Below are 26,641 nucleotides of genomic sequence, written 5' to 3' on the forward strand. Positions count from 1 at the left end.
TTAATCAGTTTGGTCTATAAAATGTCAAAATAGTACAAGAAGAAATGCCCTTTACTAATTCCTTAAACCCAATATTATGTCTTAGAACTAGGGCTGTCAATCGATTAAAGTAGTATCTATGTAAGTTTACAAACGTATGTATATATTTATTATTGGAAATCAATTAACACAAAACAATATCAAATATTGTCCAGAAAACCTCATAGAACCCATTTACATTCACATATCTTGAGGTCAGAGGTCAAGGGACCCCTTTGAAAATGGCCATGCCAGTTTTTTCTCACCAAAATTTAGTGCAAGTTTGGAGCGTCATTTAGCCTCCTTCGTGACAAGCTAGCATGACATGGTTGGTACCAATGGATTCATTAGGTTCTCTAGTTTCAAATGATGAATTCTGTCAATCAACTTCGCGATTATTCGACTAATCGTTTCAGCTCTAGTTTGGTTTAAAAGCAGCCGTCGGTTTCCAGAGGAGCTCCATTTAAATCAAACTTACTGAACATAACCGTTTCACTCCGTAAATAAAACATGAAACATCCGAATAATTAAAACATTTTAGACTTCCTTTTTTGGGGTCAGCATGGGCTGCTACAGGGGAACTTGGATTCTTCCACGCTACGACGGGAAATAAGAAAAGACAGATTCGCCGTGTGCAAACTGGAAGTAGGTTGGCTGTTGCTCATACATGAAAACATCAGCTGGCCCAGTTTGTTTTTTTCTCCCCCTCCACATAGTTAAAAACGACACCAGTGTAAAGGGGGAGAAAAGTTACATAAGACATAAGGTCTTTATCTAGACACCTGCCAGCATCACTGGAAACCAGAAAAACCTGAAGTTGTGCACCGAAGCACATCCAGCCATGAAAATCGTTGTTAAAGGTGACTGATTATAATGTGAGAAACCCATCATTAACACTGAAACCTATTTTTTTAAACATGACAGGAAATGTTGTGCGACATTTGAACACTTTGGTCTGACGGCTAAATAAGCACAGGGGGCGTGTTAAAGGATAAAATAGTTTATTTTATAGTCTCATAGTAAAGGTAGGCCTCAACTTGCAAGACAATTGTTGGCAGTATGTACAACATACTTGTAATTTCCATGGAATGGAATCGGACAAACAAAGACCTATTACACTAATTATATCCTCCTAAATGGAAATAAAATGGAAACAATATACATACACACACGTTTCCTAGACACGCAAAATGCTTCCTTTTTTTCCTTGGGGGGAAGAGGGGGGATTCAGCAACATTGATTTTTACTGTGTAAAGCACGACACATCGACAGGGAATTATTTCGCTTCCTTGTACTGCAAAAAGACGGGAGCTACCTCTTGACATTCAATACCTATTTCATACCCTTAAGGAAAACTACATGTGACAAATTGGCATTTTTTTCCCCCATGACTCGTGAGATTACTACAAAATGCATAACATACTTTTAGAACTTGAAAACATCCAATCAATGCTTTTTTTTTATAATATATAAAACGAGATGCCTAACGTATTCAGCCACCTAAAGTCATCCACTACTTCAAGCTAAAGGACAAAATACGATACAAGTTTAGGATAATTCTCCTTCAAAACATCAATTTCAACAAAAGGAGTTTTCTTTTCTTTTCTTTTTTTTTTTAATATCTTGTGTTAACAAACGTGTCAGGCAGAAAACATCTGCAATCCAGTGGGCCTGAGGTGTCACTTTAAACATTTGCTTCAAATTCACATTCTTTAGTGGAAAAAAAGTTAAGCTACAAATGTTTTTTTGTTTTAAAAAGGTAAACTTCTCGGGGACGATTTATCTAGGTGTGTGTGTGTGTAGATTCTAAACAGTTTTTTTTTTTATCAAGAATAACAAAATAAACCAAAAAAACTAAAATATATAATGTAGCAGTGCTTGGAGTACGCCAGGAGCGCCCTTCCCCCCCAAAAAACAACCCGGGGAGGAAGAGGGGCTTTATTGAGGGTACAAAAAAAGCATCAAGTCCTTAAGTAGCCAAGCTGCCTCTTTTTGGGTTTTGGATTGTAGATGTTGCCAGAGGAGGAGGAAGGGGGGAATACCAAAGAAAAGAGAGAAAGAGAGGGATGGGATGGGAAGGGGGAAAAAACCTGAAGCTCTCTACATGGATTGAAGCAGTCATCTTCCACCCTGCTGACTTCCTCCCTCCTGTTCTTGGAGATCGGGTGGAAACGGAGACAATGGTGGCGGCGGTGTGAGGAGGTTAGCGGGGTCATGAGTCTCCAGTGCGAGCCCACCCACAGATGGAGGAGAGAGAGCGAGGAGGACGGTGATGGTGGTATGAAATGGGGGGGGGAGGGGTCGATGAGCCTCGAGAGCTTTGAAGGCTGCATTTCCTCTTGCCCTCCTTTTGAGCCCCGCTGCCGCCGCCTCCTCGGACCTTGGCCAGGTTTTAACCGCCCCGGCTCTCTAGCTGGCCTCCACGCGCAGCTTCTTCCTGTTGGGCGGCTCCTCGGCTTCGGACTCGGAGCTCGAGTCAGAGCCCCCGTCGAACGCCGACACGGCGCTGCCTTTGGGGTTGGTGTACAGGCTGCTGTCGGACGACGAGTAGCTGGCCTGGAGCTGGGCGGAGCCCTTCACCTTCTCCAGAGCGCGGACTGCACAAACACACCAGAACAAACATGAACGGAGGAGGAGGAGGAGGAGGAGGAGGAGGAGGAGGAGGAAGACAAACAGCAGGATTTCAAAATGACATTACATTACTGAACATAATGAAAACCACAGAGTTATAAAAGCTACGTTAAACTACGAGAGGAGGCTAAACCTTGGCTTGTCTGATGTTGTTGTGGAATAAAACACTTTGATGTGGAGATTGGGATCTCAAACTATTCACACACAGGCTCTTTTATCACTACAATCACTAAAACATGCAACCAAAACAAACATGGCGGTGAAGCATTTCCTCACCCTCCCTTCTTCCACTCTCACTGACTGTAGCGGCTCAAATTTGATTTGCTAAAACTCAAACTAGCTCAGAAACTAAGCTCTGAAAACAATAATGGTGGTATAATCAGTTTAAATGTCATGTAGAGTATCCCTGACTTGAAGATAACCTGTGACAGTAACGGTACGCGGTTGTTACCTTGCTGCTCCAGCAGTGCGTTCTGCCTCTTCAGGTCGTCGATGTCCTGCTGGTGCGTGTGATTTTTTCGCCGCATGTATTGGATGTACTCTGTGGCTTTGTCTAGGATTTGAGCTCGAGACGCCTGTTTGGTAGACTGCTGTTAGTGACACATGCAAAAATGAAGCAGTGACGCATGTATACAGACACTTCCAATCATCAAAAATCATCATTCATCAATTCATCTTTTAATATTACTGCAGAAGAAATCAAACACAGTCTGACACTTTACTGCTGCGGCCCGCTAGCTGACGAATCTGTAACAACATTAACAAACATTTAGGGATGCACAGATACCAGCATCGGGTACCGGGTCCGATACTTTGCTCATGTACTCGTACTCGCAAAACGGCTCCGATACCACTTTACGGTGGTGCGCCCGACCCCGATGGGCTGAGATCCCACCTCAGCCGGTGCGCACCGGCCCTCACTTTCATTGTGCCGTTGGGTTTTGCTTGCACCTTCTGACTCGCGCGTGCGTTAGACTCCTTGGTCCATGTTTCAAGACGGGTCGGGTGGGTTGCCGACATCGCCTCAGACCCCTAGCGCCTTTTACATGGGCCAAGCCCCGATCTCGCGGCACGACGCAGTTGGGGCACACTGAAAACAGTCTGCCCCGGTCGCCAGTCGCACCGGGAGCAGGGGGCCGTCCCCGGCGGGGAGAGAGGGCGCAGCGAACCCTTTGTCCGCGGTGCAGCGAGGGCCGGGCGGGTAGCGCTGTAAAGCTGCGGCCGCGAGCCACCTTCGCCATGAGCCTTTCGCGGCGCTCCGCCTCGTATGCGGGACTCCCCAGCCTGCCGTGTGTCGCTCACACCCACCAGTTGGCTGTTAACGACGGTCTTTTGGTAGAGAGAAGTACTCGTATTGGTACTCGGTATCGGCAAGTACCCAAATGTAAGTACTTGTACTCGGTCTGAAAACAAGTGGTATCGGTGCATCCCTAATTTGCTCCATCTCTAATTAATGTTGCTACAGAGCTTACCTTGTGTCCTTGAGCTACTTGTTGGGGCCATTCATTATCTTAATATCAGCAGCAGTATCAGTGAGATTTGTACTCATTAGGGCTGGGTATCATTTGAAACATTTCTATATTTGTGTGGATACGATATCCAAGTTTCAGACTACAACCAAAATGGTTTCACATGTGATAATTTTTTTGCGAGTGTGTGAGTTAAAATTTTGTGTGGTCACATTCTTGTAAGTGTATGATGACCATTAGCATTGGACACCAGCTATCTATTCCATCCCCGCCTCCAAAGTCTCAAATATCAACTTGATCAGCGAGTGAGTGTTGGAACAGTTGCGAGCGCGTAGGGATGGTTGCACTTGTTGCATTGCATTTGTGCACGCGGAGCAGAAATGCTTTTCCGCTCGTGAAATACTGTTCTGTGCGCTCATATCACATGCATAGGCCTGTTTTACACCATACACTTGTGTGTTGCTTTGCACAATGCGTGATGCGGGTGTACGTAGCGCAGTAGAACTTTACGAAACCATTTATTTAGCTGTCACCTCGTTCCAAAAATTAAGCAGTCTATCGTTTATTTTTAAAGGCAAAATGAGGATGGTTGCAAATTAGTTGAATAATCAACTAGTTCTTAGAAGTTTGAGTGTGATTACTGTTAAGGCCGCGATCTACTTCATAAACTGATCGCAAGATGAGATGTGTCACCACCTCAGCAAACAATTTGCTTATAGAAACAAGGAGTTTGCCCAAATAAAATGGTGTAAAAATGGCCAAATTTGGATTAAAATCAATAACTGTCTCATTAAAGAAGGAGACAAGATTACAAGTCACACCGGATATTCAACTCCAGCTTTAAGTGCTTGTCAGTCTTGTAAACTCGATGCTGCAGACACATTTCAGTCTGTAACAAAACGTACTGAGTACCCAGCCCTAATAAGTCTCTTCATATTTGGTTTCCTCTGCATGTTGGCTCTAAAACAGAGCTATAATAGCAGTGCGGTCCTGGGAGAGAGGCGGAGGTCGAGCACCGAGGCAGCTGTAACCCAACACTTCTTACAAATGATCAGCAAACATCATCTCATAAGCCCCCCCTCCAACCCCCGCCCTTCACGCTGTGTCAGAGTCATGAACTGGTCTTTTAGGGGAAAATAACTCCCTGTGTGCCCAGTTACTGAACCAGCCCTCAAAATGCTCTCAATGTCACGGATGTCAAAACAGGAAGAGAGCAATAAAATTTCCTCATAATAACTTCCTGACGCTGGTCCAAGTATTTAGACTGCATCACTGTGTTGCTGCTGCCAATCGGCACTCGACCACCATCTGCCCCCCTCCCAGTCCCTTCAGCCTTTTCTCTCCACTGACATACCCACACACACATTACACATCTGCACCCCTGTACGTTCACACAAGAAAGCATTAATGCACTCATCCCTACAACTCCTTTCACACAGAACATGTCATACTTCACCTTTCAGCAAAAACATGGCAAAAGAGCAAAAATTCCTTACATGAGAGCCTGAACATCGTGTGCCTGGAGGACTTGCAGGCTGAGCTTTACCAACCTTTTCTCCCTGCAGGGCGGGTACAGAGTCCCGGAGGCTGTGAAAGCTGTCTTTGATGTGATCCCTACGTTTGCGCTCCAGCGCATTGTGGTGTGCCCGTTTGTCAGCCTGCAATGAGAAGAGTCACAAGGCCCTTTAGCCTGACAGCAGAGCAGCGTGGGTAGAGGACAGCGGGCGTCCCTCGTCCTCCTACGCAAACCGCTCTGCTGCCTTCACAACAACAACACTGTCATTGTGGTTTTAATGCAGTGGAGAAATTATCATTCAAACTAAAATATACATAAGGGCTGTCAATCGATTAAAATGTTTAATCATGATTAATTGCACATTTTTTATCCGAAAATCAATTAACAACAATGACAAATATTGTCCAGCTATTGCTGACTTGACTATGACTTGCCCCAAACTGCAAGTTATTATCATAAAGTGGGCATGTCTGTAAAGGGGAGACTCGTGGGTACCCGTAGAACCCATTTACATTCACATATCTGGAGGTCAGAGGTCAAGGGACCCCTTTGAAAATGGCCATGACAGTTTTTCCTCGCCAAGGTTTTGCACAAGTTCGGAACGTTATTTAACCTTGTTCTCGACAAGCTAGTATGACATGGTTGGTACCAATGGATTCCTTAGGTTTTTCTATTTTCATATGATACCAGTATCTTCACTCAAGCTTTACAACAAAACCCACTATAACCTAAAAATCGCAAGTTGCGTTAATGTGTTTAAGAAATTAGTTGCATCAAAACGAATTTGCGTTTGCACGTTATCGCGTTAACTTTGACAGCCCTAATAAATATATATATATATATACAATTTTCTTTATATCCATCATATCAGGTGTGAACATCAATGGCTAGCTAGTATCTGATTTTTAGTAAGAAGCCAACATCAACAAGATGACATCAGAACTCCAACTAACAATCATTTTCACACAACAAAATATTTACACAATGAGATTTCTGATAAATAGTCATCAGTAATGTGGATATAATGACTAAGTGGGTAAAGACAAATAATAGAACAGCTAGAACAGTCTGGTAAGTTCAGAAAATGACATCACTTCACTGTAATGCAGCCTTTAAAACCAAGAAAAGACAACACTTATTACAATATTACGATATCCAAACTCTCAGACGATATCTAGTCTTATATCACAATAGTTTTAATATTGATACATTGCCCAGCCCTAATAATCATTAATCAGACATGTGATTGATTAATCTTCTGTCGCCTGAGTAACTGAGTGTCAGCACTCCAGCCAACCACCCGATAACCACCAGCAGCCTCGCGGTAAAAAGGCCCACTAAAGTGTACAAACATCTACACTTAAGTTAAATTTCCATCTCAAGAAGTTAATGCATTCAGTGGCTTTTGTGTCTTTCGGCCTCCTCCTGAGCCTCCATCCCCCTCCTTCAATGTGACCCAACCCAACCCAACGCCCCTCATTTCTGTCCCTCCTTCTCTGCAGGAGCTCACGGGAGTGGCAGTTCAAATTCATGACCGGGGCCAAAGTCAAGAAACTCAAGTCATTCAGACGGTGTGAGAAGGAGGTGGGCGGAAGACAAGAGCATGAGGATTACACCGACAGCACAACGACCGACAACAAAGAGCTCATGAAATTTAAATTGATTAGGGTACTTTTGGAGCATCTTGTAGTTTAAGATTAAAGGTTTATAAACTGCCTTTTCCAGTATGTCCTCTACATTACACAGCTTTAATCATATTGAACTCATTCATAGTATATAATTCCAGGCTGCATCAAACCACATTTTCCACGTCTTTAGCCAAGTTAAATAACAACCCAATCCTCAATTTATGCATCCCGAATTAACATGCAGAGGTTAATACAACAGCATCTAACAGCCTCCACACATTAGTATTGTAATTAGACTGTAAAGGCATAAGATGGCTGCCATAATCACATGACCAGAGGCAGGCAGGAGATCAGTTTGCAGCCTGTAGTTCGACCTGTTTTTAGGCCAAACCATCACACAGCCTCCAATCACAATCTGACTCCGGTCTAATCCACGCTGTCACCAGGCTGAGACATCAAGTCCAGCCCCCCAAACAAAGCCTGACTGATCATCTCGCTTCACACACACACCTCCAACAATTAAATATCAGCACTGAAACCGCACGGTGGGAGACGAGGTAGAAGAAGAAGAAGTCACGTGACCTGGTATCATCTGACTCATTTCTGTCCAAAGTAGCCACAAGTGAGACAGGTTAAGACGCGCCTTCAGCGTGTCATATGTTTGGTGTTAAGTGTGACTCAGTTACCAACATCTGGAACAAATACAAGCTGTTATTTAGCAATTTAATGCTAGAAAACAAGAAAATCCTACAACGTAAACTATCAGACTTAACACCACGGATATGAAACTGACACCCTAATAAAAAAACACTATCAAAATTCACTACGTAGCTCTCACAATGCCCACTTTGTGATTATTCTGGCTGGCATGGTGACAGCAGCTCCTGCGGCCTGTTGCACAAGAGCCACAAACCATCCAGGAGACAAATCCACGAGGACCATGTGCCTCCTCTACCTCCTCCTCCTCCTCCTCCTGGTATCACACACAAAGCCACTCCACTCCCTCCATTAACCCTGGCACAAACAAACACATGACTGGTATTGATGGTATGTGCAATTACAAGTCTGGTAGCCATTGTGATAAGCACGGTTTCAGTGAATAGAGACGAGGTTTAAAAAGTACATGTGGCTGATTTCCTGGACTGAAGACACTGGATTATAATATAATAAAGAATACATTTCAGACTTTGCCTCTATTGTAAAGTAGGAGTGCAACGGATCACAAAACTCACGGATCGGATCACAGCTTTGAGTCACGGATCAGATCAGCAGAAAACAAAGGGAGCAAATATAACTTTTAGAGATTCCCCGATGACGTTTTTTTTGCCGCAGATACAGACTGCCGATCGTCGATGAGCCATATCGGCCGATACAGATCGTTTTTGTCATTGTTTTTTAATTTAAATGATATCCTTTTACTTTGTTATAGTCATCTATAGTGGTTATTTGCATAAAAAACACACAATTCAAATGATTAGGAAATAAATTATTGTATTTTTATTGATTAAAAAAATCTTGGCATTAGTAGTTCTAAAAATCGGATCAGCTCCGTTACACACATTTTGTATTGTATTGTAAAGATATGAAGTTATATTCATTTTTTGTGCCTATTTTTTTAATCCTGTGTCATGCTTCAATTTTATATGCAACACATTAGTTTGTGCTTTATGTTATTTATAGTTTGTTTTACTGCATTTATATGTTTTGTTTCTGCATTTCCAGATCTCATGTTTGATTGAATTTGTATCTTTTGCAGGGCTACAACTAAACTTTATTTTCATTGTCAATTAATTTGTCGATTATTTTCTCGATTAATCAATTAGGTGTTTGGTCTATAAAATGTCAGAAAATCGTGTTTCCCAAAGCCCAAGATGACGTCCTCAAATGTCTTGTTTTGTCCACAACTCAAAGATATTCAGTTTACTGTCATAGAGGAGTAAAGAAACCAGAACATATTCACTTTTAAGAAGCTGGAATCAGAGAATTTTGAGTTTTTTTTCCGCCTTAAAATTACTAAAACCGATTAATCGATTATCAAAATAATTGGCAAATAATCAATTAATCATTGCAGCTCTAATCTTTCGCCGTGTTTTCTTCTTTGTTTTGCCTTTAGCGTTACAGTTTCATGTTCTATTGGGCACATTTGGTGACACACAATACTCACAAAACATATTTGAGCATGTGATCAGCTGAAAATTTGTTTTAACTCTTAAAAACACTTCTTTAAATCAGGCACTGCACTGAATATCATTAATCTTTGAAAGGTAATTAAGATCCGAGAATGTATTTAAGCACTGCTCTCTGGAGCTGCTCCATACGCAATTACTGGGCAATTATGGACATTAAGTGCCCTGGGTGATTTAATGTGGACACAGGCTACTTCTAAATATCACTAGTTTGAAGGTTTTCTCTGTGAAATCACACAATAATTAGAGAGGGACGTTTTAAATGTGTTTTTAAAGAATTCAGCTATTCTTGCCGCAGTGTTTTACAGTGGAGTTGGGCAACCTCTGTATACTTTTATGACATAAAACATACATTTTCAGGGAAGAGATTCTGTTTCACACAGCAAATGACATATTTATATGTATTTAATACGTGTGGCTGTTGTATATACGACTAAATGGATCATAAGATGAGATGCATCAGGGTCTGGGTGGCTTACCACCTCTGCTACAAAAATTGGGTGACATGGATAACATTCTTGATCATGGTATATGTGATTTTATACCACAATATCAAAACACGTTGTGATAAAGTAGCCTAAATTTTCTGTTGGGCGTATAAACTAGCCAGACAGGAATGTGTTTTTTTTAATAATCCAGCATGTTAAATACTTTATAAATCAAGGTACTTTATCACAATGCTGAAAATGATCATATAAAAATAAAGTATTGTCATTAAGAATTCCTTCCTGTTGATTTGCAGCATTGTGCACAACGGTCTAAGGGGCGCTTTCACGAGCCATAGTCCGTTTGGCTAGTCCGAATCAGAGTGATAGGTTAGTTTTCTATTTAGTCTGGTTCGGTTTCGCAGTGCACACATTAAAGTGGACCAAATAAAAAAAGTATTTGCTGAGGGGCGTGTATGAAGGAGCAAATTTATCTTTTTCGTCTCCAGAGTGGCCAGCTCTATGCAGGGAATCAGGGAAAAACTGACCAAATGTTGGCTTGTGAAAGCTCCCTAATTTACCCGCAGAAGTTTAACGGCATAAATATAAATATAAATCACAAAATCCAATATCCTGTGAAGGTTCACTGATATCAAACTGCCTTTATAAATACAGTTAATTGTACTCAGACTTGTTCTTCTTCTGCTATAAGCTATCTGTGTTGTTGAGCACATCAATCACCATGAAAAACAGGTGTCCAATTACCTAAGTGCAGCCGTTATCAGTTCATCATAAAACCGATACCTTTTTCAGCTGAGCTGCTGCTCCCTCCGTTCTATTCATACCTGACCATAACATTACATAACTGCTGCAGGTGCTGAGTGGAAGAGCTGGTAGTCGCTGCTTCCCGGCTACTGAGGGGCCGTCTCACATTCTCTGCATGAAAGCCTACACTTGGTGGAGAACGTTGAAAACCGCCTTCTTGCACTAATAACGGTGAAACACACCGATAAACCAGAAGTTCCAGCTGGGCAAATGACACCTACTACTACTGATGCCACGATTTTCTTTTAATCAAAGCAAATATTTAAATAAAAATACAATTTGCTAATCATTTCAATTGTGTTTTTGTGCAAATAACCACTATAAGTATAACACTGTAATTTACCATGCATATGTTTTGTTGTGTAAAATATATTGGACATTGAATGACATCAGAGCTAAAATGTTACTCCTTCTTTTAGCTCGTAGATTTCAAAAGTGGCAGATAAAATGACTTCATCGATTATCTAAATTCATGCCGATACGCTTTCTGTCAATCGACTTAATGTTTTATCTCTCTATTCGAGTCTAACACATGACAGTGCAGACTGTCGGTCTCTTATCTCACCAACGAAGACAACAGACCCACTGTCTGGGTCTGGAAACCTATTAAATGTCTGCCAGACTGTCTGTACACACCATTAGTGCATAAACATGTTATCTTTATGCTTGTTGTATGCAGGGCTGAATGATGTTTTTATATCGAAAAGGCTATTAAATTCATAACATATAATTGACATTGTGTTAACAAGCTGTAGCACGTGAAAGTTTAAACTGGCTGTTGACGCAATTAGATATTTCCTCAAATCATCTATTAGTATATTCAATTATGTTGCCAAAGCATTCATATATACAGTATATCTGAACCCACCTTTAGAGTTTAAAGATTGTATTTTTATGCTTGTATGCAGAGCTGAATGATACGTTTTTATATCAAAATTTGAAAAAGTGCAATTTTGAAATCGCGAGAGTCGCAATTTAAACAAGCTTTATTACATGGTTTTGTTGAATACTCGATTCTGATTGGTCAATCACGGTGTTGTACAGTCTGTTATTTCTTTATAGTAAACCGTTGCTATGTATAACAGACCGTTGCTATGGCCGCAGTTCTGACGTCGGACTCTGGTGGACCGTATTTGGTGTCAAATTATTGATAAGTAACCGTGTAATAGGCAGGATAATGTATAGCTAGCGGGTCATTGTTGTGAAATAAACGGAAATAAATTAATTATTTCTCAACAATGACCGGCTCGCTGTGCATTATCCCTTACGAACGCAATTAGATATTTCCTCAAATCATCTATTTGTATATTCAATTCAATTAGAGCAATGTTGCCAAAGCCTTAATATATAATATACGTGCAGAATTTAAGGCTTCTTCTAATTCATTTAGTACAAGATATGCAGCCATCGACTCTCTGAGGGACACAAACCGCCATCAGGACATACATATTTTATGTTTATAGCTTCGGTAATCAAATCAAATAATTTTTTTCTTATGTGGCTCTGTGGTTGAGGCTGGGAAAGAAAGGTCTGTTGGAGGGCACTAGGAGAATAAAAAGCTCTTTCTATGTTAATATCACTAATGCATATGCTAAAATGCATTGTTTGCTAAATGGCCTTGTTATCTTGACTGGAGGTGAGTCGTCATGCCTCTGTGTGCATCAACCAGAGTCGTGCATGGGGTGTTTTTCTCGCCGATACACTGATGCAGCTATACGTCATTCATTTAGTGGCCTGTAGAGAGAAGATGGCTCTAATCACTGGCTGCAACACAGGAAAACATCCCGCAGCACCCTCTTCCTGACACGAAGCCTCGTCCGAGAGATGCAGGCGCGGCTCCTCTAAACACACACACGCAACACCTTCTTCCTCTGCATCATCATCATCACCATCATGAATGCAGCACAAAACGTGTCTCTCTTTTACTGACCTAGATGTGTAATTTGCAAAACCTGATCACGAGCGGAACCCCCGTGGTGTGAGGTGGACCATAGGGGAAGGAAGGGTGGTCTTAAACGACTCGGAGCGACTAACAGAGCACAGAAAGCTGTGCATTAACAAGGAAAAATATAATAAAGCATGCAACAATAAAGGCTTTGTAGCAGGATAAAGCTTTTGGTCTAAATATAGATGTTGTGTCACCGTCTCCCTATGGCAGCATTACGCACAGGATGGGGGATACCCTGCAATGCAACTACTAAAAGGAACAATCCATGCTCTGATATATAACAAGAAAATTGCACAAATAGTAATTTAAAACCTAAAATATCCACTTTCACATTCCTTTTTCAACTAACCTTACCACTCGATTAAATACCACTAAAAATAAGCAGAATATGATATATATGCACTACTGAAGGAAAAATCCATGCTCTGATATGTAAGAAAATGGCACAAATATATTAATTTAAAACCTAAATATCCACACTACTTTCACTTTCTCTTTCAACCTCCACAATATAGCATTACCACTCGATTAAATACCACAAAAATGATATATGCACTACTAAAGGAACAATCACTGCTCTGATATATAACAAGAAAAATGGCACAAATATTAATATAAAACATAAATATCCACAGTACTTTCCTATTCTATTTCAACCTCCACAATATAGCATTACCACTCGATTAAATACCACAAAAAATAAGCAAGAATATGATATATATGCACTACTGAAGGAACAATCCATGCTCTGATATAACAAGAAACAAATATTAATTTAAAAACCTAAATATCCACACTACTTTCACCTTCTCTTTCAACCTCCACAATATAGCATTACCACTCAATTAAATACCACAAAAAATAAGCAGAATATGATGCATAAATCAACTTTGCAACAACATTGTGACACATTTTCTCAACATTAATTTGGACACAAAAAAATCAACTACTGAAGGAACAATCCATGCTCTGATATATAAGAAGAAAATGGCACAAATATATTAATTTAAAACCTAAAATATCCACTTTCACATTCCTTCTTCAGCTAACCTTTCCATCCAATTAAATACCACAATAAATGTGCAGAATATGATGGATAAAATCAACTTTTGCAACAACATTGTGACACCCTGCAATGCAACTACTAAAAGGAACAATCCATGCTCTGATATAACAAGAACATGGCACAATTATATTAATTTAAAAACTAAATATCCACTTTCAAATTCACTTTCAACTAACCTTACCACTCAATTAAATACCACAAAAAATGTGCATAATATAGATGGATAAAATCAACTTTTGCAACAACATTGTGACACATTTTCACAAATATATTAATTTAAAACCTCCACAATATAACATAACCACTCGATTAAATCGGAGAAAAATAAGCAAGAATATAGATGGATAAAATCAACTTTTGCAAAATTATTTAGACACAAAAAAAATCAACTACTGAAGGAACAATCCATGCTCTGATATATAACAATAAATTGGGCACAAATATATTAATTTAAAACCTAAATATCCACTTTCACATTCCCTTTCAACTAACCTTACCACTCAATTAAATACCATAAAAAATGTGCATAATATAGATGGATAAAATCAACTTTTGCAACAACATTGTGACACATTTTCACAAATATATTAATTTAAAACCTCCACAATATAACATAACCACTCGATTAAATCGGAGAAAAATGTGCATAATATAGATGGATAAAAATCAACTTTTGCAAAATTATTTAGACACAAAAAAATCAACTACTGAAGGAACAATCTCTGATACATAACAAGAAAAATGGCACAAATATATTAATTTAAAACCTAAATATCCACTTTCAAATTCCCTTTCAACTAACCTTACCACTCAATTAAATACCACAAAAAATGTGCATAATATAGATGGATAAAATCAACTTTTGCAACAACATTGTGACACATTTTCACAAATATATTAATTTAAAACCTAAATATCCACACTTCTCTTTCAACCTCCACAATATAGCAAAACCACTCAATTAAATCGGAGAAAAATAAGCAAGAATATAGATGGATAAAATCAACTTTTGCAAAATTATTTAGACATAAAAAAAATCAACTACTGAAGGAACAATCCATGCTCTGATATATAACAAGAAAAATGGCACAATTATATTAATTTAAAAACTAAATATCCACTTTCAAATTCCCTTTCAACTAACCTTACCACTCAATTAAATACCACAAAAAATGTGCATAATATAGATGGATAAAATCAACTTTTGCAAAATTATTTAGGCACAAAAAAAATCAACTACTGAAGGAACAATCCATGCTCTGATATATAACAAGAAAAATGGCACAAATATATTAATTTAAAACCTATAATATCCACTTTCACATTCGTTTTTCAACCTCCACAATATAGCATTACCACTCAATTAAATAGCACAAAAAATTAGCAAGAATATGGATGCATAAAATCAACTATTGCAACCACATTGTGACACATTTTCACAAATATATTAATTTAAAACCTAAATATCCACACTTTCACCTTCTCTTTCAACCTCCACAGTATAGCATTACCACTGGATTAAATACCACAAAAATGTGCATAATATAGATGGATAAAATCAACTTTTGCAAAATTATTTAGGCACAAAAAAAATCAACTACTGAAGGAACAATCCATGCTCTGATATATATAACAAGAAAAATGGCACAAATATATTAATTTAAAATCTTAAATATCCATTTTCACATTCTCTTTCAACCTCCACAATATAGCATTATCACTCAATTAAATACCACAAAAAAATAAGCAAGAATTGATATATGAAATCAACTTTTGCAACATTATTTGGACACAGAAATCCCCCCAAAGCAGCATTATTACGCACCACACAGTGATATCTCGGCGAGTCTTCCTGCAAAAGAAACAGAACAAAAAGTACAATTGTAGCCAAAACTTGTTCAGCAAATTCTTACTGTGAAGAAACGCTGAAGAAAAGTAGATAATTAAGCATAGTTTGTAATGCTCTGAAGCAAGAAAGAAAGGCTCAGTTTAACAACAAGAATCCAAGACAAGAAGAGAAGCTAGCAGCTAGCTTGTTGGTAGCTAGTTAGCAGCTAACTGAGCTAACTGAGCTAAAACCGTCAGCTAGCAGAAGATATAACATCCGTAAAGAGCTTAAAAGTGGTCATACTCACGTCACTATCGACTTCGATATCATCGTTATCACTCATTCTTCGATATAATAGTCTAGTTTAAAGGGACGGCAGGCTTAAAACAACCACATGGATCAGTTTAGCACCGAGCGAAGCGCTCCGACGGACAAGACTGTTTAAAACGCTCTGGACACAAGACCCGAGGTGGACTCTACCTCCTGCACAATACCTCTAGGGCGTCTGGGTAATGTAGTTAGTTTAGTCAGTTTTATCGTAAATCATTAAAAAAAAACAGACATTATTTAAGTATTTTTTAATTTATAGTGATTCAAAAAGAGATATTTGTTATTAATGAGATGTTAAAATATTAGTATGTTGCTTAAATATGATTGAAGTAGAAGGGGAAGGTGTAATTGTGAACTACAATATCCAGGAGTTGTTTTTGCTTGCTGTTGACGTCACAGCGTATTTTCCCCCTTCAGAGGCATTATGGGGATTGTAGTTGGAGTCATATTTGTATGTCAGAGGAGCTAAATAAGGCCATGGCTGAGACACGTGGATTTTAAGAATGCACAAACCCACACAGCACTATAAATGTGCACTAATCATGTGGTTTCTTTCTCTTATAGCCTAAAACTCAGCCCAATTCAGCTCTATTTACTAATTATTTTATTTTTATTTTTTATTTTTTATTTTATGTTTTATTTATTTTTCACCCACAGTCTAAAATCATTTAAATGTACTGTTTTAATAACATTTGTTGAGCTGAAACAATTAGTTAATTAATTAATTTTAATATATATTTTATTTTTTCTTTATGTTTTATTTATTTTTCACTCACAGTCTAAAAATCATTTAAATGTACTGCCTTAATAACATTTGTTTAGCTGAATTTTAATTTTAAGATATATATTATTTTTTTTAAACAAATACAAATTTATTTGCAAATATTTAGATAATTGATAAATATTTTAAGTCATTTTTTCAAGCAAAATAATGAAAAAATAATTAGTTCCAGCAACTAAAATGTGAATATTTTGCCGTTAATCTGTTCAGTAAACTGAATATCTTGGGGTTTTGGATTGTTGGCTGCACAAAGCATTCTGGGATATTTTGATGTACATTTACTGTTTACTGATCTTTTATTGACCAAACAATTAATAAAGAGAATTATCACATACTTATCGTTGGTTATAGCCCTAAAAATTCTGACATATAGCCATGATGATGCAAAACCCTTCCACAACACGTACCTGTGAGATTATTGTGTTGAGCTGAAACAATTAGTCAATTAATTGATAAACCCAGCGACAGAAAATTAATTTGCAAATATTTTGATAATTGACAAATCATTTAAGTAAATTTTCAAGCAAAATGGCAAAAAAAAACTCATTAGTTCCAGCTACTAAAATGTGAATATTATGTGGTTTTCTTTGTCCCTTATGACGGTAAACTGAATATATTGGGGGTTTGGACTGTTGGCTGCACAAACCAAGCACTATGGGATATTTGATGTACAATTGTTTTAATATTTACTGATGTTACATTGACCCAACAATTAATCAAGAATTATCACATACTTATTGTTGGTCATATCCCTAAAAATCTGATGCAGAACTTTTCCGCAACACATACCTTTCAGATATACATGTAATACTGGAGGGGAAAAAAAGTGTTATGTAGTGCGGGGATTGGTCTCAGGACAAATTGCGAGTAATCTGCTCTGGTGCTTCCTTTTTCACAAATTTGTGATGTCGATAAGGAGCTTACACTGTGGATTATTTTGCGCTGCAACAGTGGATCAGTGAATGTGTAAAAACACAAGCTGGGAGCAGCCTCATCCATTCCCCCAGCAGGTCAAGAGGCCACAGCAGCTGCCGGCGACACCCTGCCCTCCACGCAGAGCTTTAGACCTGCACTGACCTTGATCCTATCATCTCTTCTTCTTCTTACACCTTCTAGCCAGTCTGGATCACCCTCTTTCTGTTTTATCTATAGTATCTATAGCCCTCCTGCCTACTTGATACCCCATCTACCATGTTATAGAATGATACTGTATGTCCTGCAGCAGCAGAGCTAAACGGGGTCACCCAGAAACATGGCCCCGTAACAGTATAGGAAAGGACGCTACACTATAAGGCCAGGCTTCTTAATAATGCATCCGCTGCAGTGAAGCCTCTCCGTCTTCATGGACGACAGCGAGAAAGCATCTATAGCTATATTTGTTCTCTACAAACACATTTAAATTACCTCTAGAGATGCGGTAATGTAACAGAAAAACAACATGATAATGAGGCAGAGCCTACAAGAAGATTTTTCTGCCTTCTTGCCACACCCTTAATGCTATTCCCCCTCAAGGCCTGAGCTGAGTTATGAAGTGTTTTAGCACCATTTCAGTCCATAATATTCAGGCTGCAGGGAATTCAGGCATGATTAGCTGTGGCTGAGGCAGGAGGAGGAGGAGAAAGTAGTAAAGATCCAGGTATGTTGTGCAGCACTGGGCTGTAATTATAGCTGGAGAGGCTGATCAGTTCAGGCAGAGCCTCCCTCCCCTCCCCCTATGTCCTTAGACAGCCTGTTAAACCATTAAAATGCCCTCCTTTTGTCCCCTTACAGCATATTGCAGACTACACTGGAAGAGCCCCAGTATGCAGTCACCATTTTTTTTTTGTCCTTGCCATTGTTGTCAGTGCGTGACTTATGATATGGAGGGGAGGGGTCAGATATACCATCAGATTAATGGTAGGGGAGTTTCTCACTCCACATAACGTGTAGCTGGGAGAGCATCATGTCGTTTCAGGATGACGTTTTGCCATTTAATTGTACCGTTTTTCCCCCAGGCCATCAGACTTTTAAATATATAATTCATACACCTTCTCAACACAAAAATATATCTTATACTGTATATACTGTACATGTTCTTAATGTATATGTTCTTAATATGTCTGTATATGTCTTAATATGCCTGAATATGTTTTTAATATGTCCTTGTAATTGTAATGTAAATGTAATATAACTTATTATTTTAATAGAGCTTCCCAGCTAAAAGTATTTCACACATTTGTACCTGTATAACCGGCGTGACAATAAACATCTTGAATCTTGTTTTAACATTTGAAAACGAATGCAGTCTTCCAAAAGCAGAAGAATTAACAAGAATTTAACTTGCAAGTGACTAAAATATCTAATGTTTGGTGTCTTGTTTGCATAGAAATACAAACTGATGCATTTAAAGGTGCTGTGTGTAGGATTTAGCGGCATCTAGTGGCCTCCGCTCACTCTTTCACTTTCTAAGACTGCAGTAACGTGAGCTGCCGAATGCAAAACCGTGTTAATTCACCTCGCTCATCCATACCATAATAACACTACTTTAGGAGCAACGGAAGTCAGACGGCGGTACCACGGTTTTGCACTGTGCGGCTCACGTCACCGCAGTTTCACAAGCGTGTCGGAGAACTACGGTGACCTTCAGGTAATGAAAAAAACGTGAAAGCAACATGGCGGACTCTGTGAAGAGGACCCGCTCCTTGTGTAGATATGAAGAGCTCATTCTAAGCAAACGCAACAATTCTTAGTTAAATTATACACTAATGAAAACATAGTTATGAATATTATAATCCATTTCCGCTAATAGATCCCCTGAAATGTTACACACTGTTCCTTTAAGTGCAGTCACTATCATCATTTTGTCTTCTATGACTGAAGGATTTGACGAGGTGTCAATATTATCTACATAAAACAGTAATACAGTATTCTCAGATAAAATGAGAGTTTTGAAAATTACATATTCTATATTATTTCTAATAGTTGTGTGTAAGTTAAACCTTTTTCGTATTGATATTTGTATGATCTTTGAGGAAATAGCTGTTTGATAACGACCACTTTATTTTAAAATGCAGCAATGGTTAAATGCAACGCTGAAATATCCTACGGGAGATTGTCTCTAAAGAACTCTTCATGTGTTATTGAAACAGTGCTGGACTAGTTTACTACAACTTTAAACAACTTTATTCCACTGTTGTTTGTAGATGACAAACCCAGGGTTTATTGTCTCACTGTGGTATTTACACATTCAACTCTTAAACATTTTATGACTCATCGTGATTATTCTCCTACAAGTCAAACAGAATGCAGTCCGTGCAGTATTTCCACTCGATCCCTTTCAGAGATCTACTGCACGTGGTGGTGACTTTTTAGTAGATGTCAAACACTGCTCCACCTCCCTCACTCCCTCACAACACGCCCTTCCTCCTACAAACTGTCAATCTCACTGCATGGAGGCACACTCTTTTCCAAACTGCCATTTCTATTTGTGTCTCATGCTGGGTTTCCCAGGACTTTTAGTCCCTGTAACTACTTTTAAAGGAACTAAAAGGTTCCTTTAGCACACTGTTGTTTGCGTTTCCACCTGTGAAGAATAGGCAAATTAGTCCGCTGACATATGAAAAAGCAACATGACATGGGACGAGGGCTGCTGGTGATCACAGCAGTAAACACACTCTGCAGCCTGCAGTTCAGTGGGTCCGCCTGTTTACTCTAAAAAAACATTTCTGTCTCACTGTGACGATATTTACTGCCGCATATATTTACTGATGCACGTTGGATGTAATGAATGAAATGCAGCAGAGGAAAATTAATCTAAGGGCCTTGTTGATGTCTTGTTGAATCAGGAGCGGCCAAGACAAAGGTGACATGAGGTGACTCAACAGGCGTCCTTCGTCGCTGTTAGTTCTCTGATGGTTGGTGTGTCTGGGGCTTACGAGCGTCTGTCTCCACAGTAAATCATCTGTTGAGTGTTTTAGGGTTATTTATTTGTGCTTTAGAACGTTTACGCTGCGAAACAAGAACATAACTTTTCTTTCTGTCATAACTTCACTTTTAATGTTATCAAACAAAGACAAATGTTCTCTCCTCGTCCTAAAATGGTCCTAAATAAATCGATACTAGAGTACTTCCTTGTTTCATGCAAGGCCTATAGAGAGGAGGCTGGGTCACGCGTCATATCTCCGGGGGTATAACACACGCGCAGTAAAATCTGGCCTGCACTTGCCGAAATTGAGCCAATCGCAACGCACGACCGCAGCTTCAGTTATACTGCACATGTGTCATAACCCGTACCCCAAGACCCATGTCCACCCGTGACCCAGCCTCCTTTCCATAGGCTTTGGTTTCATGAATGAAGCGGTGCAGTTGAAGCAGCAGTGCTGTGTGTGTTTCACCAATCAGCAACAATCATCCCGGCAAACACCACCCTGAAAGTTCCGGTACTTTAGGGCTTTTTTTTTTCACTCATGAAAAGTTGACTTTTTGGAGGGTAACACATTAATGCACCAGTAATATTAATCTATCTATGTCCCATAACTATGTTGAATGCATGAAGTAGAAGCTGGATCTCTGGGCCTGGCACAGAGCTGCATGCATGAGGAGTTTCCTCTTTCATTCATTCTCTACTGCAGAGTTTTTTTATTTGCAGCAAATGAAAGCTATCAGGAACCTTGGCATGAGCGTTAGAGTAACAATCTGTGAACTGAACGTAATTTCTTGTCATCATGTGCAGAGTTTGTACTTGGCAAAGGCTAATCTGCTGGCTCGCCAGTATGCTGTCGCCAACAAGCCTGATGATAATCATCCATTTGTGTTCCTAAGGCTCTCTTCTTGACAAATGCTGCTTATTTCTGTAAATGTTTAAGCCTCCCTTTTTGTTAGGAACCAGTAGAAAGCTAAATTGATGTACATCCTAGTTTTCTATTGTGAGGTGTAATAAAATTTGCAGCCTCTTCCGGCCGCTAGCAGGTTTTAAGATGTAGACGTTGCTTTGTCTAAATAAGAAAAGTCACTTTTTGTACCTTTGCCTCACTTCTAATAAACAAAAATTTGTTGCAGTTTAAGTTGCAGCAGATAAGGACAAACATGAGTTACGTTCTCACAGGACAAAAATGCTACTGTGTTTATTCTGCACATCTTTAAAACAAAAACATCTCAAATGTATCTGATGAATTCTCAGAAACGGTAAATTTGGTGATGGGAAGGCCGTAATCGTCTCTCATGTATCACTCAAGCTGCAGAAGTCAACTGTTGCACTAGATGGCACCTCTGTACAACCGGCAGCCTTCATGTGTCATTTGTGACTGACAGAGAAGAGAGTGAAGGAGTAGATTTTGTTTCAGAGAGAAGAGGAGAGAAGAGTAGAGGAACCTCTGGCCCAACAGGTAACAACACAATATATTAATATTTACACTTCATGCAGGGATACGTATCCACTTGGGGGGAGATTTTCTTCTGTTTTCTACAAACTGACCTCCAAGAAGAGGTGTGCAATTCTCACCTTCAGAACATTCATGAAGCTCTGTGGTTTCTTACGTTTGTTTCTTTTTATGGGTGCAAAATAGATATGAGAAATCCTGTGAAGGTAATTTGTGTGCACACAGCATGAGAGCATGCCAGCAGGGAGGATGTGGTTGGAAACTCTGGAGATTGAGGTTAACTTGGCACAAACGCTGTGACGACTGAGAAAATACTCAGTCGTCAACAGATTTAAGGACTTGCTGTGGAAATGTGTATTTTTGGTTGAATCACTAAAAGTATAAATGTAAAACAATAGGTTTCAGTGAATTGAGAAATGTTTGTGACTTTTACTTTATGGGAAATGACCCACATGTATTTGAAAATGGTTTATTGTGCTTAATCACCTGACCTGCAGCAGGTCACATTGTTTATATCTTACATATCTTACGATTTCTGATAATAACTTTTATTGGAACATGTTTTAGGATTTCTTTCTTTCTTTCTTTCTTTTGATACTGTCATTTTTTTATTTAATTTTTTTTAATTATTGTCTAACTGTCCTGCATTCCTCGGTGATAATAACTTGATGGGAACACACATCCGTAGGCTATGTAAACATTTGATTAATGTTTTATTTATTCATTAATATTTATCAATGTATTTGTCAACATCTGTAACTCCTTCTGTGGGCACCCATAAGTGAATGATAATATAATAAAACACAAATGTATGTCTATATTTCTTATTGGAAATCAATTAACAACACAAAACAATGACAGATATTGTCCAGAAACCCTCACAGGTACTGCATTTAGCATAAGAAATATGCTCAAATCATAACATGGCAAACTGCAGCCCATCAGGCAACAACAGCTGTCAGTGTGCTGACTTGACTATGACTTGCCCCAAACTGCATGTGATTATCATAAAGTGGGCATGTCTGTAAAGGGGAGACTCGTGGGTACCCATAGAACCCATTTTCATTCACATATCTTGAGATCAGAGGTCAAGGGATCCCATTGAAAATGGTCATGCCAAGTGCATACTCTGATATTTGATTGTATAATTAACACATGGGAGAAGAGTTTGGGGTTTTCTGCCAGATATCTCCACCTATTTGGTTAGGCTTCGTAATGTTTTGGGTTCAAATAAACCCTTCCCAGAAAGCGCTGAAGGCAAACTTCTCCCGTATGTGTATGGTTACAAAAAGCAGCAGGTGTTGTTTATGATTGATGGATGACGAAATGTTCTCCGTCTAACTTTGTGTCCATCTTTTTTGTGTTCTAAGATTACAACTCTCGTGCTGCTCCAATATGGCTGATCTGTTCTCCGATCCAGATTTATGGCAAAATCAAAGCGTCCTGTTCAACATGACGGCTGTTAACAACAATAGCTCTGTTTACACGGAGATCATGTCGCCCGTGATGAACACAACCATCAACATACTACTGGTAGTCATCATGTTCATCACCATGGTTTCACTGGGATGCACCATGGAGGTGTCCAAGATCAAGGTGATACATATCCATTATCCGTGTTCATAAATTATATAATCGACCACATTTCTGTACCAAAACATATTTTTCCTTCTTTCCAGCATCACATAGTGAAACCCAAAGGGGTGGCGATAGCAGTGCTGGCCCAGTATGGTGTCATGCCTCTTACAGCCTTTTGCTTAGCTAAGGTTGGTATTCCTGTTTTAAACATTATAAACATTTACATTACAGGAAGTAGTGCTAATAGACATTGGCAACACAGTCAGACAGACATTGTATGATCATTATGGTTCCATGCTGTAGGCGTTCCAGCTGACTTCAATAACGGCTGTGGTGATTCTGGTCTGTGGCTGCTGTCCTGGAGGAAGCATCTCCAACCTCCTGGCTCTGGCTCTGAAGGGAGACATGAACCTCAGGTACACACAACCTGTTTGGTTATCTTCTCCAATTACCAAATAAATAGTCCCGATAAGACTTATACAACTTAAACTGTCTGCATTGTGGCAAACATGATGTTTTGGTGAACTGGCCCTTTACGGTAAAGTTCAACGACCTCTTACCAATGCTTGTTTTCACTGTATAGCTGCAATAGATGATGCTGTGCCAATCAGAGTGATTAAATACGGGTTCATTATTTGAGTTGAATGACCTGCAAGACATCACCAGTCTGATCATAAACTATGAAATTATCATAATCAAGGTGATATCAACCTGATATATAAAGGGGCAGTTACAATAAGAGGACAAGAAACCTGTTAATCATGCATTATCACAATCTCATGCAACTCAGTTAATAAACCTGAAGCTCCGCATGCCCCCCCTGGAGGCTACAATGTGCATTACACCTCACACATTTAACAACATACATACATTTGCTGCAAGCAAAAAACTTTTTAAAATCATATTTGCTGCATTTCTACCCACTGCAGTTTTAAGCCGGCCCTGGAATCATCCTCTGGAGACCATAAACATTCAAAACACATTTCCTGGCAGTCTGGCTCGTGGTTACTACCGTATATAGCGATGGACATGTGATCATCCAGTGATTGAAATTGCATGAATTCTGTTCGAGGGTCAATTCTGGCCCAGTAGTAGTTGTTTACCTGCCGTCCCCATCACCAGCCAGAGAGTCATGTTTGCACCAGGCTGGGATTAAGAAGTTATCACTCTGTGTGTTCTCAGCATTGTGATGACAACCTGCTCCACGTTGCTGGCTCTGGTCATGATGCCTCTGCTGCTCTATATCTATTGTCACGGCTTCAACCTGCAGGACTCCGTGCCCTACGACGGCATCATTATATCGCTGCTCTCGATCCTCATACCCTGCGGTGTCGGCATCCTTATCAACTACTACAGGCCGCAGTACTCAAAGACCATCACAAGGGTTGGTGCATACACACGATGATTAACGGTTTGTAAAATAAAATAAAATTAACAGGCTACAGTTTTCATGATTGATTTGTTGCTTCCTGTCCTGCAGGTAGGCCTCGCTTTCATGATGATTGCCGTGGTGGCTATCGCCACATTTGCCAGCATTGCAATCGGAGCCTCCATCCTGACTGTGCTGTCTCCTCCCCTCATGGCCATCGCTGCTCTCATGCCCTTCATAGGCTACACCTTCGGATACATCATCTCCTGGCTCTTCAGACTCAACCAATCGTGAGTTATCTGGTTCACATCGATGTGACGGGTAGTATTAGTCAAGTCAGAGACTAAAGAGCCTTCCTTTATGTTTCCATGACTTAAGGAAGCGGAGGACCGTTGCTATGGAAACAGGCTGTCAGAACATCACGCTGTGCTCCATCATTCTGAAACTGGCGTTCCCCCCGGAGGTCATCAGCCCTATGTTCCTGTTCCCCATGGTCTACATCTCCTTCCAGCTGATGGAGGCGGCGCTGCTCATCGTGCTGTTCAAGTGTCACCAAAGGTTCACTCTCAAAGAGAAAGAAGGTGAGACTGACACCAGGTGTTTAAAGGGTTAATGTGGAGACGACAGGCCTTTTTATTTGGACTGAAAAAGTCATTCAACCATTTCAATTAATAATTAATCAATCAAAGTTACTTATGAAGCAAAAATACAAACTATATTCTGGTTTCAGCGTCTCAAATGTGAAGATTTGTTGATTTTCTCTGTTTTAAATGATTGTAAATTGAATATATTTTTGAACAGTTGGTCTGACAAAACAAGCATTTGTCACCTTGAGAAAGCGTGATAGGCATCTTTCTTTTCGGTCAGCTTGACTTTCAGTCAGCTTGACATTGACACCACTGATGCTTTATAGACTAAATGATTAATTGCCTGATAAAAAAAATACTACGAATAGAGGTTATTCACCTGCAAAACCCAGGCCTTTTAAGACAGGGAAACAGTATTCAACACAACACCGGCTTGTTAAACCATTAAAATGTCCTCCTTCTGTCCTATTCGAGCATATTGCAGACTACACTGGAAGTGTCACCATTTTTTTTGTTCTTGCCATTGTTGAGGAGGTGACTGTGTTATACTGGTATTTTTGGTATACTACATTTGACATACTATGTATTGGGACATGTTAAATCTTTTAAATAGTATGGTAGTATGGGTATTGGATCTCACAGATTGCCTGCTTGTGTTTTGTCCTCCCCCTGCAGGTAGTGGGCCGGCGGTACAGGTCGATGCGGAGCTGGCTCACCTGGGCTGATGAGCTGGCAAACCTTAAACGCTAACGCTGGCCAGTTCAGTCTCTGCTCAGTTTTGTCTTTTTTTTTGCATGCAACAACTTCATACACTATTTTCCATCCATATACATCACTGGTGTTAGTGATTGTTTACTAATCTGTTTTGTAAATAAATATTTCATCAACCTGATTCAGGTTGATGAAAAATTAAGCTACAGGGTTCTGGCCTTTTGTAGCTGATTGGTTGTTGTGACAATACACTAAGGATTAGACTCATACTTTTCTCACCTCAAATGATCTGAGCTACTCTACAAGCTTTTCACCAGAGGTGGAATGTAACTAAGTACATTTACTCAACTACTACTTAAATTAAATGCACTTGTATTTCCATTTTATG

At 39.5% G+C, this 26,641-nt stretch overlaps 2 protein-coding genes and 1 long non-coding RNA gene across 11 annotated transcripts; 1 reads left to right on the forward strand and 2 right to left on the reverse strand.

The window, feature by feature from the left end:
- Positions 1-1,002: 1,002 nt before the first annotated feature.
- max (myc associated factor X) lies at positions 1,003-16,016 on the reverse strand. 9 transcript variants are annotated; one of them, XM_037750630.1, is made up of 5 exons: positions 15,848-16,016; positions 15,538-15,564; positions 5,669-5,776; positions 3,101-3,236; positions 1,003-2,615 (listed from the first exon to the last, which is right to left on the reverse strand). In XM_037750630.1, the coding sequence occupies exons 1-5, from the start codon at positions 15,881-15,883 to the stop codon at positions 2,428-2,430; spliced, it is 495 nt and encodes a 164-aa protein (XP_037606558.1). In that variant the 5' UTR covers positions 15,884-16,016; the 3' UTR covers positions 1,003-2,427. The 9 variants fall into 9 exon arrangements, with proteins under 9 accessions (XP_037606558.1, XP_037606553.1, XP_037606559.1 ...); XM_037750625.1 differs by having other exon boundaries at positions 5,615-5,776; XM_037750631.1 differs by having other exon boundaries at positions 3,101-3,224; positions 15,848-16,015.
- Positions 13,081-14,136, reverse strand: LOC119476945. The gene is made up of 2 exons (XR_005204138.1): positions 13,285-14,136; positions 13,081-13,140 (listed from the first exon to the last, which is right to left on the reverse strand). It is a non-coding gene; the product is annotated as an uncharacterized LOC119476945 (long non-coding RNA).
- Positions 16,017-21,862: 5,846 nt separating the features above from the next.
- LOC119477094 (sodium/bile acid cotransporter-like) lies at positions 21,863-26,429 on the forward strand. Its single transcript, XM_037750960.1, has 8 exons — positions 21,863-22,014; positions 23,379-23,604; positions 23,688-23,774; positions 23,890-24,002; positions 24,769-24,970; positions 25,067-25,245; positions 25,334-25,536; positions 26,218-26,429. Exons 2-8 carry the CDS (start codon positions 23,404-23,406, stop codon positions 26,265-26,267), a joined length of 1,035 nt encoding a protein of 344 aa, XP_037606888.1. The 5' UTR covers positions 21,863-22,014; positions 23,379-23,403; the 3' UTR covers positions 26,268-26,429.
- The last annotated feature ends 212 nt before the right edge of the window (positions 26,430-26,641 follow it).

The sequence above is a fragment of the Sebastes umbrosus genome, chromosome 18, assembly GCF_015220745.1.
Source record: "Sebastes umbrosus isolate fSebUmb1 chromosome 18, fSebUmb1.pri, whole genome shotgun sequence".
Classification (NCBI taxonomy): Eukaryota; Metazoa; Chordata; class Actinopteri; order Perciformes; family Sebastidae; genus Sebastes; species Sebastes umbrosus.